Source organism: Choloepus didactylus, chromosome 25, assembly GCF_015220235.1.
Source record: "Choloepus didactylus isolate mChoDid1 chromosome 25, mChoDid1.pri, whole genome shotgun sequence".
Taxonomy (NCBI): domain Eukaryota; kingdom Metazoa; phylum Chordata; class Mammalia; order Pilosa; family Megalonychidae; genus Choloepus; species Choloepus didactylus.
In genome coordinates this window covers 1,879,706-1,894,092 of record NC_051331.1, presented here as the reverse complement: position 1 = coordinate 1,894,092, position 14,387 = coordinate 1,879,706, and the positions used below count along the sequence as shown (strand labels likewise).

Genomic DNA, 14,387 nt, shown 5'->3' with positions numbered 1-14,387 from the left:
ACGGCGTCCTGCGCCTGCGCGGCGCGGCGCTGCAGAGACCGTTGGTCATTTGCATGTCCCCGCCTCGCGCGGTGGTGGCGGCTGAGGAGCCTGAGGCGGCGGCGGGGGCGGCTCCGCGCGCGGTGGGCTCGGGGTGAGGCCCTGCCCCGGCGGCGGCGGCGGCGGCGGCGGGAGGACCCCGGGGTGCGGGGCTCGGCCCTCTGGCTGCGCGGCGGCGGTGGCGGCGGCGGCCCGGGGATCGCGTCGAGGCCTCCTGGGCCCGGAGCCCTCTCGTCGGGGTCCGCGGAGGCGTGCGAAGTCGGGCCGTGCCCGAGGGGCCGCGTGGGTCCCGCGTTCATTCATTCCGCCCGGGCCCGGCGCGGCGGCCGCTGGCGGGGCGATAACGGCGGCCGGGGCGGAGCGGGGCGCTGCGCCCCCCTGCACCCCGCCGTCAAGGTCTCCCGGGAAAAAGGAAGGCAGCAGCAGCAGGGCCGCGCCCCACATGCGAGGGGCCCTTGCTCAGAAAAGCCTTATTCTTGTCTTGGCAGCGAGGCCCCCGTTGTTTCTCCTTTCTGACAATTGTGGTGTCGGGAGTGGGATCCAGCTGCCAGCGCCGGCCCCCGGGAGCCCCCCGAGCCCCCCGAACCCCGTCCTCTTCGGGACCTTCGGTGAGGTGAGTCGGAAATTCCAGCGGGGACCGGGAACTCCCGTCTCTTTGGGTCCAGGTCTCGATTCCCCTCGTTGAGCAGGTAGCCTGGTGAGGCGTTTTGCGGTTCACGCTTGTAGCACCGACTAGGAGCTGATTTGTTTTATTATTCTTGGGTTATGGGCAATAAAGCATCAACTCAGGCCCCCTCAGGGAATCTCGGGTTCCAAACGGCTGCTCATCATACATGTAGGAATTTTGATGCCATTGGTTGCAACTGTCTTAGTAAATGGGCTCAGCTAACCTTCAGTGAGCCTTAATTGAATGGCCGGTTAACACCGGGCTCCTGTGATCGCGCTCAACTTCATTATCTCGGGGGGAAAACTTGCCAAGCGGGACACCTGTAATATATGGTTACTGGAGATGACTGAGAGGGAGCATAAAGCTCAGTTAGAGTCACTGGGTGAAACAATGAAAAAACGTAACAATGCAAGCCCACAATCTCGTGTCACAAACTGAAAGCAAAATCTGGGCCCTTGCTGCTGCTCCTGCTGCTGCTTTAGCTCCTTCTCCCGTTGTGCCACCCAAACCCCTGTGTCCTCCCCTCCCTAAACCCAAATGCCCTCCTGCGCCGCCACTGCCAGGCCCGTTAAAAGCCAGCCCACCTGACCCAGCCCCAGCGTTCCCCTTCAAAATCAGAGCTAAAGTGGCTGAGAATGAGAGTGGAACAGAAGTCATAGTGACTCATTATTCCTTTATTTTTTTCAGCAAAACCAGTTTTGCTAAGCGTCTCCCCATTCTCTGGGAAGATCTCACAGCTTTCCAGCACTGATTTGAGATTCTCTCTCTCACCCACAAACCCGGTAATCCTGACCTTTACTGACTTTGTCAGCATGGGCATGCTGAGCATTGGTTCACGTCAGCCAGCATTGCCAACTTTAGCTCAAACCCTAAATATGACTGAAATTCTGACACACTGGGAAATGGCTTCCCAGCCCCCAAATGCCCTTCCAGGACCATAAAATCTGCTCCTCCCTGGCCCTTCGGCCTGTCCAGAGTCCCAAGAATTAAGCAGAAAGAGGGAGAATCCATTTATGAGTACTATTCCCAATTCACCAAAAGTTGTGATGCCGGTTCTGAGCTAACTCAGCCATCCTGGAGCATTAGTTAATGACACCCTATGTTGTTAGAAGGAAAACACCCTGAAGTCTACGCTAGTCGCACACCACTTCCTCGATCAGCAGATGTTATAGTGGGCACACCTGGAGCCCCTAAACTAGGCGCCTGCCATTACTTAAAGCGCCAGGTCTTTGGAAGAATGAATGTCCTAAGAAACTGAAACCTAATGCCCCTGCCACCTGCTCAACTTTAAACCATGGCAAAACCACTGTTCCCCTAAAGAGCTCCCCTTTGTAATCCCCCCTTCATGCTACTCACTCCGAGGGGACAGGGATCTACCCAGTGAGCACAGTCAGTGTTGCATCCCTCGGAGACATTCCCCTAACTGTGTGGTTGCCCCTCTCCGTTCTTGTAGACTCTGAGGCTGCTTTGTCCTCCCAAATCCCACACTATTGTCCCATGGGCACATGAACCATCACCCTAGTCGGGGTTGCCAGTCGCCCCTTCTCTGTACCTGTTTCCCAGCCTCTTCCCTTTATACTTGGAGGCCTTAAAGGAACTCACCCTTTCCCACTGTCTTCTACCTCTGACACTTGCCTCCTGGGCTATGACTGTTCATCATGGTTTCATGTGTTCCTCTAGTTCCAGCCCATGGGCCAGATTGTCCCCACTGTCCTTGATAGCGCTGGCGGCTGATCATACCCCATCGTGGGTATAGGCATCGTCTCAGCCATCTCCCTTGACTGGTGTTCTCCCTGTCCCATCTGAATTGTGGGCCCTCGACTCCTGATGTTGGAATAGTGCCCCATCACAGTTCAAGGTGACCCCAATAAATCCCTCCCCCAAGAGCCTCTCAGCTCATCAGCTGTTGAAGGCGCCCAACTCATCACTCAGAATCTTCTCTCCAAAGGTCTCGGTCTTGCCTGTACTGGCCCCTGTAACACCCCATATTCCCTGTTGGAAAACCTGGTGGTGGCGGATGGCTGCACGTCTGTGATCGCCGAGCTTGTAACTCCATTGTGATTTCCCAAATACCCGTTGTGCCTAATCCCACACCCTTCTTCACCTCATCCCTCCCAAGTCTAAATTCTTCACTTGCATCAGTCTCTGTAGAGCCCTTTACTCTGTCAGTGTCTCCTGAAAGCCTGTACCTCTTTGCCCTCACCTGGGATAGCCGTCAGTACACTGGAACGTTCTCCCTCAAGGGTACACCAAATCCCCTTCCTGCTTTTCCCAAATCCTTCGTCACGTCCCGTCTGGCCTTTCTTCCACGGGATCCACTCTTGTGCAATGTGCAAATGATCTACTAGTCTGTCCTCTCGCCATTATGTCAGTCTAAAGGATTTTTTACAGCTACTGATTGCTTTAGCCCTCAAAAGACACAAAGCTCCTCTTGAAAAATCAGTTTACTAAGCCTACTGTCAGATCCGTCAGACATATTGTATCTGTCAGCGGCTCTCTTTAGACAGCTCCAAGGAGTTTATGCTTTCTCGCACCCGCCACCAAACAGCAGGCAGCTTCGAGCACTTTTAGGACGTATGGGGGTCCTGCTGGCCATTTATTTCTGATCCACAGTAATTGCCCGGCCCTCACACGAACTCCCGCAAAAATGACCACCAAGAACCCTTCTCCCGAGGTAACCGCCTTTAACCACCATTCACATCCTCAGCACGCCCTCATCAGCCACCTTTCCCTGGACTTCCAAATTACCCAGTTCCTTTTCTTTTTGAGACTGAAAAAGGAGGGAATGCAGGTGGGGTCTTCACCCCAAAGCATGCATGACACCTTCAGCCCTTTGGCTACTCAGCGGGACCCTGGGTGCCATTGCAGAGGGCCTTCTTCCCAGCCCTCAGGCGGTCAGTGCTGCTGCCCAGCTGGGGATGCAGTGTCTGCAGTCCCCCAGGACTCCCGTTCAGCAGCTCTTGTCCCCTGTGCCATAGAAGCCTTACTCGGCAGCTACCATACTCAGCATTTTTCTGCTCGTTGCCTTGCAAGCCCTGTAGCATGCCTTCTCAGTGCCCCAAATCTCTCCACTAGGCGAGTTAAGACACTCAGCCCTGCCACTTTCCTCCCCAAAATGATCTGTGATGATGGTGGTGAATATGATGGCATAACATTGCCCGGTAGTATTTTGTTCCCTAGGCCAGACTTGAGTGAAATACCATTGAAAAATCCTGATATAGTTCAGTACACTGATGGCTCCTGCCTAAGAAATGAAAAAGATGACTTAATGGCCTTTATTTGCTTTAAATAAAATACGAGTAGAGGGAGGGGCCCAGGATCCTCAAATGGGGCCATGGAAAGGACAGATGGACTTGTAGTCTTATCAGAAGTGCTTACATTTCCAACGATGAGGTTCCCACATTACTGTACTCACTAGGGGCCAGAAAAACTCAAAGATCTAGCCCTAAAATACTGGCAGGGGAGATTTGGGAAAGCTGCCCAGCAAGCAGTAAGTTTATGCACAGTTTGTCACCACCGTAACTCTGCCACACTTTTCTGCCCTGCACCTGGTACGTCCCCCCTCCCAGAGGCCCATTCAAGGTGACACATTGACTTCATCTACTCCCTGTCATGGCTGCAAGTGTTGTCTAGTTAGGGTCTGTATATTTTCTCTGTGGGTTGAAGCTTTTTGGTTAGAAAGCTACAGCTACTTGTGTAGCTAAAACTGTAATAGAAAAGAGTGTTCCCTGTTGGGGTGTCCCCAGAGAAATCCAAAGCCGTGGGCATACTCATTTTATAGGGCAGCCCCTCGTGGGGTTGCTTTCTTTCCCCTGGTCTTACAGCAGCTCCACAGCACCAATCACCCACAGCCTTCAGGCTTGGTGGAACGCACCAGTGGTGTGGTTCAGACTCAGTTAGGAAAACTTCCTGAACGGTTCTCCCTGCCCTGGACAAAAGTCCTGCCTCTAGTCCTCTTGAAGCTCCCAGGAAGACCTTTTGGGTCACGCAAGTTGTCCCCTTATGAAGGACTCACAGGAAGCCAGTGCCCCTTTTTCCATGGGCCTAAACAGTGGAAACTCAAGCCACCCTGTCCTCCTCCTGCCAGAAACGACCCTAAATGATACCCGACTTGGGCAAGACCGTTTCCGAGTCTGCCTCTACAGGTCCGCCTGTGGCTCCAGGCCTCCCAGTGCACCCCAGTGACTGGGCATATTGAAAAGGTCACCTAAGAAAATGCTCCCTCGGGCCACGCCGGAGAGGACCAGGCCTAGTTCTCCAGACCATTCCTGCAGTGAAACGGAAAGTCTTTGACACCTGGATACAGCTGTCACACCTGAAGAAAGTGCCATCCCCTGCCCGGACATCCCACCTACAGAGACCTGACCCTACAACTTAGTAAGATCCAGAAGCCACTGGCATCAGAAGTATCTGCGTTCCAAGACCTGGATGAGCACTGAATAGAGGCCGCCGACGTTGTAGTGAACTGCTTTTCCAGACCCTGGATGTGGGCTGAGTATACTTAAAATCTCATCTCTCCTTGGTCATTTTAAACGCACAATCTTCCCGGGTGACGGAAGACTTGCTGGCCCTGTTACCTCCTTCTGTCTCAGCACCACTGCCCTTCTCTGGGTCTTCATAACCTGCTCTCCTGTACCTGGTCTCCTTAAGCTGACCTGTTCTCAGTTACCAGTTCACAGTGAATAGCCAGATTTCAGACCCTTTGGTTCCTTCCGTCATCCTGTTACTCCACCGTTTCAGGTACTTGGGCTAATAGTGCTCTTCTCCAGTTCTCCCAGAAGTTTAACTATTGGATCTGTTATGCCAACCCCCAAAGTTCCAATCCCACACCTATTGGGGTTCCCCTCTCTAGCATTTCCAGCGGACCCCAGATCCCCAGCCTCAACATGACATTCTTTGTGCCTTGCTCACTGCAAGTTAAAAATGCTGAGCTCAGAGCACAAATCCCATTTCCTTGTCCTGCCAGATGAAAAATTAGACTCTAGTTTCCAAACAGCTGATCGTCTCTTTGCTGAATCAAGCTCTGGCAATGAAACCACCATAAATGCGTTGGTAGGAATCTTAAATCTTACCAAGGCTAATGTCAGAGACCCCCCCCTACCCCCAGTCAACTCATAGAGATGTTAGACTCTCATCCCTCTTCCCTCATTTCCGACTGGACTCAGTGTAATCTCACATCAGCACCTCGATAATAAATCCTCTTAAGTCTCCCTGTCATGCTGCTACTGCCTGCCTGCCTCCTGGAGCACTCGCCTTCCGCTGCCTTAACAGTGTACTCTACAGGGAGCTGCATCATTGGGCATCTCAGACCCCCAAGCAGCCACTGGGCTAGTTCTTGCTGGAATTAAAACCATGCTTGGTCTCCCCGCCCCGGGCGGTAGCTTCACCTGTCGTGAACAAACTCTTTAGCCTTACCTCTACCCTTGAAACGCTAGCCCAGCAGACCAGTAAGGCCCGCCAAGGCCTGTACATCTCCTGAAATTCTCTAGCCAACGCAGTCATGGGTGATCAACTGGCCCTGGATTACCTTTTAGCTGAAGAAGGAGGTGTGTGTGTGCCGTCACCAGCACTTCCTGGTGTATCTGGATTAACACCTCAGGACAGGTTGAGACGAATGTTCAGGAAGTCTACAGGCAGGCCAAGTGGCTGCAAGACATGAACCTTTGTCCAGGGGACCCCGGGGGTCCTTCAGGGGCTTGCTGCCCACCGGCACTTGGTGGTGGCCCCCAGTCTCCCCCGACTGCTTGGGCACCTGCTCCTCTTCCGCCCCGTCATCCTCCCGCTGGCTCACAGCCTTAACCAACAAGAGGGTCCCCCTGGGTCTTCAGGTAGTCTCGAGAGACCCTCGACCAAAAGGTGGGAATGTGAAAACAGGATGGTTAGGACTACGCTACCTGTCTTGACTTGCTCGAGCTCTCACATCATCAGGGGAGAACCCAGTCGACTGGGAATCCAGTGAAACCAACTGGAAAGCCTCTCCAGCTCGACACACCGGTGATCTCCTGCGTGCCCAGGACATTTCTGGGCACACAACTGCAAGACCAGGAAGAACCAGTTTAAGGCAGCCACAGAAGGTCCACTGACGAACATCCTGCCTCTGTGGATCTGAACTGGCCGGCTGTGTCCGAGGACGCCCCGCTCCGAAACCACTCCCGGCAACACCCACGCCCTCCCCAGGCAGCCCGAGCCCGGGGTGGCCCACGAGCTGCCCCCAGCCCCAGCCCTCCAGCAGGTGCCACTTGTAGGCTCAGCCACACGCGCACGTTGCTTCTGCTCAGTAAAACTTTGTTCTTGTCTCTGCGGCAAGTCCCCTGGTGGTTTCTTTTTCTGACAGGCCTGTTTCACAGGGGGCAGGAATGGAGGTGCGGACGACTTAAGGCCCTTGCCGAGGAAAGGGCAGAGCTGGGACTTGATCCCAGGCAGTGTGCCCTGAGACCCTGGAGGAGAACAAGGGGCGCCCTAGGGAAAGTGCGGATGGCTGGGCGATGGGGGTGATGGCTGGCTGTAAGAGATGAGGCAGGAGGGGCAGTCTCGGGTCATCCTTGTGATTAAGTGCACAGCCCCACCCCTTGGGGTTGCATCTAGGCTTGAGTCCCCACTGTCTGACCTTGGTCATTCGTAGCAGGTTTCCTCCTTTTTGGGGGGTTGTTGCAAGAAGTGGGAGTGGGTGTGTGTCCCCCTTACACAGGGCCTGGGTGGAGGGAGCCCCAGTAAAGGCTGGCCTTCATCGTCATCACTCGTCTGGGGCTCCACCGCTCACCAGTTGAGAGGCCCTTGTGGAAGTCAGTTCTCCAAGCTCTCTGCCTCCATCTGTGAAGGGAAAACAGTCAGCCTTCCCTAGCCACCGCGGGCGAGTTACCCTCCCACTCCCCACCCCGCTGCTCTGTTCGGTTCCTTGTGGTGATTCACACCATCCTGTAGCCACCCCAGGAGATAGGGAGGCTTCCATTCAGCCTCTTCGAATGGATTCCAAGGAGATGTGTGCAGAGGAGCAAAATGATTTGTCCGAGCTCACTTTGCCGAGGCGGGTCTTGCTGCTTTTCAGCCAGTGCGCCCGTGAGCTTCCCGCGGGCAGGAGCCTCCTTAGAAGAGGGCCGCCAGCTCTGGGACCATCACACCAGATAAGGCTGCAGATCCTTGGGCTCCAGGGCTTGGGTGCAACGGGGAGTCTCGGTTGCTCGTCTTAGTGTCTTTTTCCCCTTCCCCACAGGTCCGGGAAACATGGCAGCCAGGCGGATCACGCAGGAGAGTTTGGATGCTGTGTTACAAGAAAAAGCCAAACGCTATCACACAGACCCCAGCGGCGAGGCTGTAGGCGAAGCTCTCCAGTTTAAAGCTCAAGGTGAATTTAAGTGGCTTTTGGGGGGTTTGCAGGGATGGGTGACTGGGAGACAGGTAAGAGGATTTTCATGCCTTGGGTAAACCATAAAACCATTATTACTCTTACTTTCCCTGTTTGCCAGTGGGAGATAAAGTTTTTTCCTGGTCTACCTGTCAAACCCTTACACAGAAGGGAGTACTGTCCTATCTGGAATTTCTAGGGAGCTGAGACTGCTGCTGCACCTCTCCTCCCTGAGACACAGCCCCCACCCCACAGAGGGTTCTGGAGTGAGTCTCCTGCCCCCAGATTCAGGCTCTTAGCAGCTCCCACCTGGGTTGCAGCAGCACCCCCCAGCTTGGCCGTCACCCTGCCTCACTCCCCTCTGATCGGGGCCAAGGCTCTGCTTGAAACCTTGGGGCTCCCCATTGCTGGCTTCTGTCCTCAGGTGAGGGCCGGAAGAGTCCGGTGATAAGGTGATGCACTATGTGCTTCAGACCAGGTGGGTGACAGGAGGGAGCACTGGGGCCTCTGGAGCTGCCGAGGGCAAGCCCTGTCTGAAAACGTCCCCTCTGAAAGTTTTGACTTGCCATGCCAGCAAAATTAAAAAACAAAACCAGAAATAAAACCGCAAATGATGGCCAAAGAGGTTGCAGGATCCCCAGGGATTCCTCTCAGCTCCTGCCCCACACCTCCTGCTTCAGGGACACGGTGATGCCTGCGCTTCCTCTGCTCCGACAGACGCCTTCCCCCGGTGCCTCTCCACGCTGGTGGAGCTGCCCAGCCATGCCCCGTAGCGGGCTTTGTACGCCTCCCATGAGGCCGGCCCCCCGCAGTGCTGCTGGCTACCGCCCGTCTCTGGCGCCAAGGGCTGTTCTCAGTGCTGGCTGCTGAGTCCGGATGCTCGGGGTCCACAGAGCTTACTACTCGCTTTGGAGCTGAGAAATCAAGGCTCAGAGCTCCTCTCTAGAGCCGGAGTTTCAACAATTGAGTAATGCACAAAACCATCCTGTTGTAAGAGATTTGAACAATTAAGGAGTAGGGAAGAGTAAAATGTGAGCAGCTTCTTACCCACCTCCTTTACCCCCTTGGAAATGACCATATCCCTGATGCTTTGTGTCCTTCGTTCCGTTAGCCACAGGACTTTTGCACAGTCCCAGGTACATACATATGTGTTAACGTGTACGCGTGGAGGGGGAAATCTCCGTTCATCTTTATCTGTCGACTCTACACTCTAATCTGTGTTTTCTTCCCAAAAGAAAGATGGGGTGTGGGAGGTGGAATGAGAGACCCAGCAGGACACTAGATTGTTCTGGAAACATCTCTTTGTCACAGAAGCTGCACTGGTAGTGGTTGTTCTTTCTCTGTATCTCATCTCGACCCTGCATTTGACTGCATCATTTTAACAGGCCAGTGGGAAGCCTTGTCAGGCCAAATCAGCTGCCATGCTGTAGCTCTGACGCTGCGGCCCCTCCTCCAGGACCCACGGTGGTTCCCCAGCTGTGCTTCTCTGTAGAATCATCCGGGGACCTTTTAAAAATCCTGAGGTCCAGGTTGTACCCCATCCTAATTAAATCAGGATGCACAGGGTGGGGCCCTGGGTTGTGTAGCCACCTTTTGGAGCTGCCCTCGGGCCCCCTCCATCAGCTGCTCCTGGTAGACCTTCCCCCCAGCCGCTCGGCCTGGCCCCTCACTTTCTGCAGACTGCAGCTCATGTGTGCTGCTGTCAGAGCAGCCTCCTCGACTAGCCTGTCTGACGAGGGCACCCCTTCCTCTCCGGCCAGTCTGCTGGGCCCTTATTCTTGGTGCTGACTTACACCTAATGCATTTCTCTTCCTTGTTGGGCTCCCTCCCTTGGGGTGTCTGCTCTAGAGAGCAGGAACTTGGCTGTGCTCCCTTCTCCACTGTAACTTGCACATCGGGAGTAGCGCCCGCACACAGCAGGTGCTCAGCAAATGCTTGAACACATGAACCTACATTTGCACAGGCTTTGGCTTCCTGTGGCCTCTCCAGCCCAGTGCTGCCTGCTGGCATCACTTCTGTGTTTCTGTTTTCATTTGGTTTTTGGAATAAGTAATAGATTCTGATTCAAAAGCCAGATGGCTAAAAAGACATTCAGTGAACAGCTTCTCGGGCAGCTTCCTTCCCCAGCGCCATGCAGTTTCTCCACGAGTGTAGCCGCAAATGCAGACACGCAGCCCTGTCCTCCTCCTTGCCCAGAGGAGGGCAGACAGCACACCCGTCCCCTTGTGTCCTGGCATCCCTCGATGTGGCTCTGCCAGCTGCTGCCTTCAGCAGAACCTGGCTGCCTCGGTCTCTTCACTCAGCTCCAGAGAGAGTGCGACTGGCTCGGCTGACCTTCAGGAGTGATTGTCTCTACCAGCTTTGAACAGCCGCTCAGTCGTGGGCCTGTCAGGGTGCTTTGTGGGCGAGGGGTCAGCCATTCCTGCTCCCCCAGTGGGCTGTGGGCAGGGAAGTCCTGAGGAAGGCATGAGGGCAGGCAGCCCCCACCAGCCTTTCTGCTCTGCGGGAGACATAGAAACAGTGGTGTTTCATCTGCAGTCAAGAGTCAGGTGGTTTGGGGACCACACACCCTTCCCTGAGTTGGTTGTTGCCCCAGTTGCCTATGGGGACAGGGCGAGGAGCCTGCCCCAGCGGGGACACTAGGGGGCATCGGTGGGCTGTGCTGGGCCTGAGGGATGGCTGCTGCCTGCCCTCGGTGGACTGGGCTGGGGTCAGATGCAGGCCACTGCTCTCAGGTCACCTGGTTTCACACACATTAAGTCCAGATTTATAAGCAAAACCATTCACATTATAAACGTTGGCAACTGTTACTAATTTGTGAGAAGCCCCACAGCCTCATCAATCACTCCTGCAGGCCGGTGTTCCGTGACCATCGTCTAAAGTCCCTTTTGTGTTTCTCTTTGGATTATTTCAGATCTCTTAAGGACAGTCCCAAGATCCAGAGCAGACATGTACGATGACGTGCACGGCGATGCCAGGTTCTCCCTCGGCACTTCCATCGCTCACGCTCGAGAAACCGGTAGAGGTGATGTGTTCCCCGGGCCTTCCTTCAGGCCGAGCACCCCTTCTGTGAGTGATGACCTCTACTTCCGCAAAGACTGTGGCCGGGACTTGGAATTCCCCCAGGCCGACTCCCGGGACCAGGTCTTCGGCCACCAGAAGCTGGGACATTTCCGTTCTCAGGACTGGAAGTTTGCACTCCGTGGCTCTTGGGAACAAAACTTTGGTCAGCCCATTTCTCAAGAGTCCTCTTGGCCACAGGAGTTTAATTTTGGTCCTTCTGCACTACTGGGGGACTTCGGCTCCTCCAGGCTCGTCGATAAGGAGTGTCTGGGAAAGGAGAGTCCCAGCTATGACGCGGGCACCCCGGGGGAGGCAGAGTCGGGGCACAGAGCTGGTGGCCAGGGGCAGGGCAGGGGCCGGGCTTCCAGCCTCGCCGACCAGGAGAGCAGCCTTCTTGGAAAGGGGGAGGCTCAGGGCGTGCTCAAGGTGAAAGGGGATATCGGGAAGCTGGTAACGCTGAGGAACGTGGGCACAAAGAAGCTGCCCCCGATAAATCGCATTACACCCAAAACTCAGGGCACCACCCAGCTCCAGAAAGCCACCCCAGGTCCTGAGGTGACCCTGGGGACAAACCCAGGCACAGAAGAGATCCAGTTCCCCGCTCAGAAGATTCCTCTGGGGCTTGATCTGAAGAACATCCGGATCCCCCGGAGAAAGATGAGCTTTGATCTCGTGGACAAGTCTGACGTCTTCTCAAGATTTGGGATAGAAATAATCAAATGGGCAGGGTTCCACACCATAAAAGATGACGTCCGGTTTTCCCAACTCTTCCAGACTCTCTTTGAGCTCGAAACGGAAACCTGTGCTAAGATGCTTGCCTCGTTCAAGTGCTCCTTGAAACCAGAGCACAGAGATTTTTGCTTTTTTACTATCAAATTTTTGAAGCACTCTGCTTTGAAAACACCCAGGGTTGACAATGAGTTTTTAAACATGCTCTTAGACAAAGGTGCTGTGAAAACCAAAAACTGCTTCTTTGAGGTCATCAAGCCCTTCGACAAGTACATCATGCGGCTTCAGGACCGGCTCCTTAAGAGCGTCACGCCCCTGCTCATGGCCTGCAACGCCTACGAGCTCAGCATCAAGATGCAGACCCTCAGCAGCCCCCTGGACCTGGCGCTGGCCCTGGAGACCACCAGCTCCCTCTGCCGGAAGTCGCTGGCCCTGCTGGGGCAGACCTTCGCCCTGGCCTCGTCTTTCCGGCAAGAGAAGATCCTGGAAGCCGTCGGCCTCCAAGATATAGCCCCCTCTCCTGCTTCGTTTCCAAACTTCGAGGACTCCACTTTGTTTGGAAGGGAGTACATCGACCACCTGAAGGCCTGGCTCACCAGCAGCGGCTGCCCCCTGCAGGTTAAGAGGGCCGGCCCGGAGCCCACACGCCAGGAGCCCGTGCCCACCGCCAAGCCCGAAGCCCCGGCCCAGGCTCCCGGAGGGCCCAGCGGTGGTAAGGACAGCAGCCAGGCGTCCTGTGTGTTGTGGCTCATTGCTTTTGCTGTTTCTTTTGGTAACATGTCTTAACCTGATTGACGTTTTCACACAGGTTAGACGCACCTCCGCCGAGTGAAAAGAAATCAGGATTCTAGTAGGAAACACATTGGTCAGTTTATGTGTCTGCTGCTCATTCCAGAAACACGTGTTAGGGATGTGTCTGCCACAGAAGTCTTTAGATATTTTGGAGTGACAGACGCCTTTGAGGCTCTGGTGAGTGGCTGAGGCCCTTGCCAGGAAAAACATACATGTATTCATACACAATTCTTCCTCTGTTTTTGAGGTGATTGTGCTGTCCTGAAGCCACAGTGAGGCGCCCCCATCCTGACACAGGCCCCGTCCAAGGTATTACTAGGAGGGAGAATAACTCTGGGCCCAGCCTCCCAGGAGACCCCTGCTTGCCAGGGGAGGTGACCCTGTGACCTCCCCACCTTTGTGCTGGGGTCCAGGGGAACCCAGGAGTGCCCTCAGGCTGTGCTGAGCCCAGGAAGCAGCCAGCCAGGTAGGGTGGATGGGGAGGGTACCTGCCCAGCCCGCGTCCTCACCTGGTCTGGCCAGACGTCCCAGGGGCCACGAGGGCGCCGTGAGGGAGCCGTGAGAGAGCCATGAGGGGCAAGGTCCAGCTCCCTCTCATGCCTGTGCCCAGGTGGAAACACCCTTTCCTGTCTGTGTCGGGAAGGAATGTGGCCTCGGCTTCCATTGCTCCAGCCACACAGGAAGTCTCATTTGTTCCTTCATCCCTTTCCTTCAGCTGCTCCCGGAGCTCTGGCCACGCCCGACTCTCTGAAGTCCCCCCACGTGGGGGTGGCCGGGCCGCTCCCCTTCTGCAGGCGGCTCCCACCCTCCCCAGATGGGAGGAGGGTGGGACATGGGTCCGACAGCATGGCGTGTGCTGCCCTTCCAGCTCTCACAGTGGGGTTTTTCTTTGTAAACGTATGTGTGTATGCACATATAAAGACTATATGTATTTAAACTTTTACAAAACTTGCATGTTTATTTTTAAAGAGTACAAAGGAAGAGAAATCTTTGCTAGATCTACCACCCATAGAAAACCACTGTTAACCTTCCGGCCCCCACACAACCTCTCTGTTCTGCAGCCTTTGCTGCCTCGCAGTGCTGCCCGCAAGGAGAGCCCCCCTTTCCCTTCATGCTGCACTCGCTGCCTTTTACCGGAGGCTTCCGCAGCCACATGGGTCAGGGGTCACCTTGGGCTCCCCAGCTCGTGGCGCCTGTGTTCCTGGCAGGTTGATTCCCATCTGCCAGGCGCGGCTCCACATCCAGGTGGGGCATTTAGACGTCTGGGTGGGCAGGGGTCAGGGGCAGGGGTCTCCCCTGACGCTCAGTGGGTGCGGGGGCCCTGCTGCCGGTTTCCGTTACGTTACTAGAAACGTTGCGGTGGCGTCTTTGGGCAGGGGCACGGCACGTGCTTTGGTTGAACTTAGTGATTTTTACTACTTTTCATCTTTTGTTTTTAAATTCTCCTCTAAAGATACGTTCTCAGGCGTAGAATTGCTGGGCCAACGCTGTGACCCCCTTTCTGGCCCAGCCTTATGGCGCCTTTTTGCACCCTCAGCTGGGGGGTGGTGGCAGCGGCCTAGGGTGTCGTGGCCATGGGAACATCCTGATTTTGAACCACTCGTTCTTCTGTGAAGTTACGTGAAAACGAGCGGTTCTGTAAAATGAGAGCCAACAGAAGCGTGATTGGATAGAAATGCAAATTCCCGGGGCCAGTGGTCGCCAGAACGTGCCGGCCCCTGTGGAGAGGCCGCCGGTGGGTGAGCTGAGCCAGAG

General features: G+C 55.2%; 1 protein-coding gene across 2 annotated transcripts in view; it reads left to right on the top strand.

Annotated features, from left to right (window-relative positions):
* Nucleotides 1-13: 13 nt before the first annotated feature.
* The window catches only part of SUGP2 (SURP and G-patch domain containing 2), a 32,080-nt gene continuing 17,706 nt past the window's right edge, over nucleotides 14-14,387 (top strand). For both annotated transcript variants that reach the window (XM_037817983.1, XM_037817984.1), the window contains exons 1-4: nucleotides 14-133; nucleotides 528-652; nucleotides 7,917-8,048; nucleotides 10,963-12,552. In XM_037817983.1, coding sequence (XP_037673911.1) covers nucleotides 7,928-8,048; nucleotides 10,963-12,552 — 1,711 coding nt within the window. In that variant the 5' untranslated portion in view covers nucleotides 14-133; nucleotides 528-652; nucleotides 7,917-7,927. The remainder of the gene's footprint in view (nucleotides 134-527; nucleotides 653-7,916; nucleotides 8,049-10,962; nucleotides 12,553-14,387) is intronic.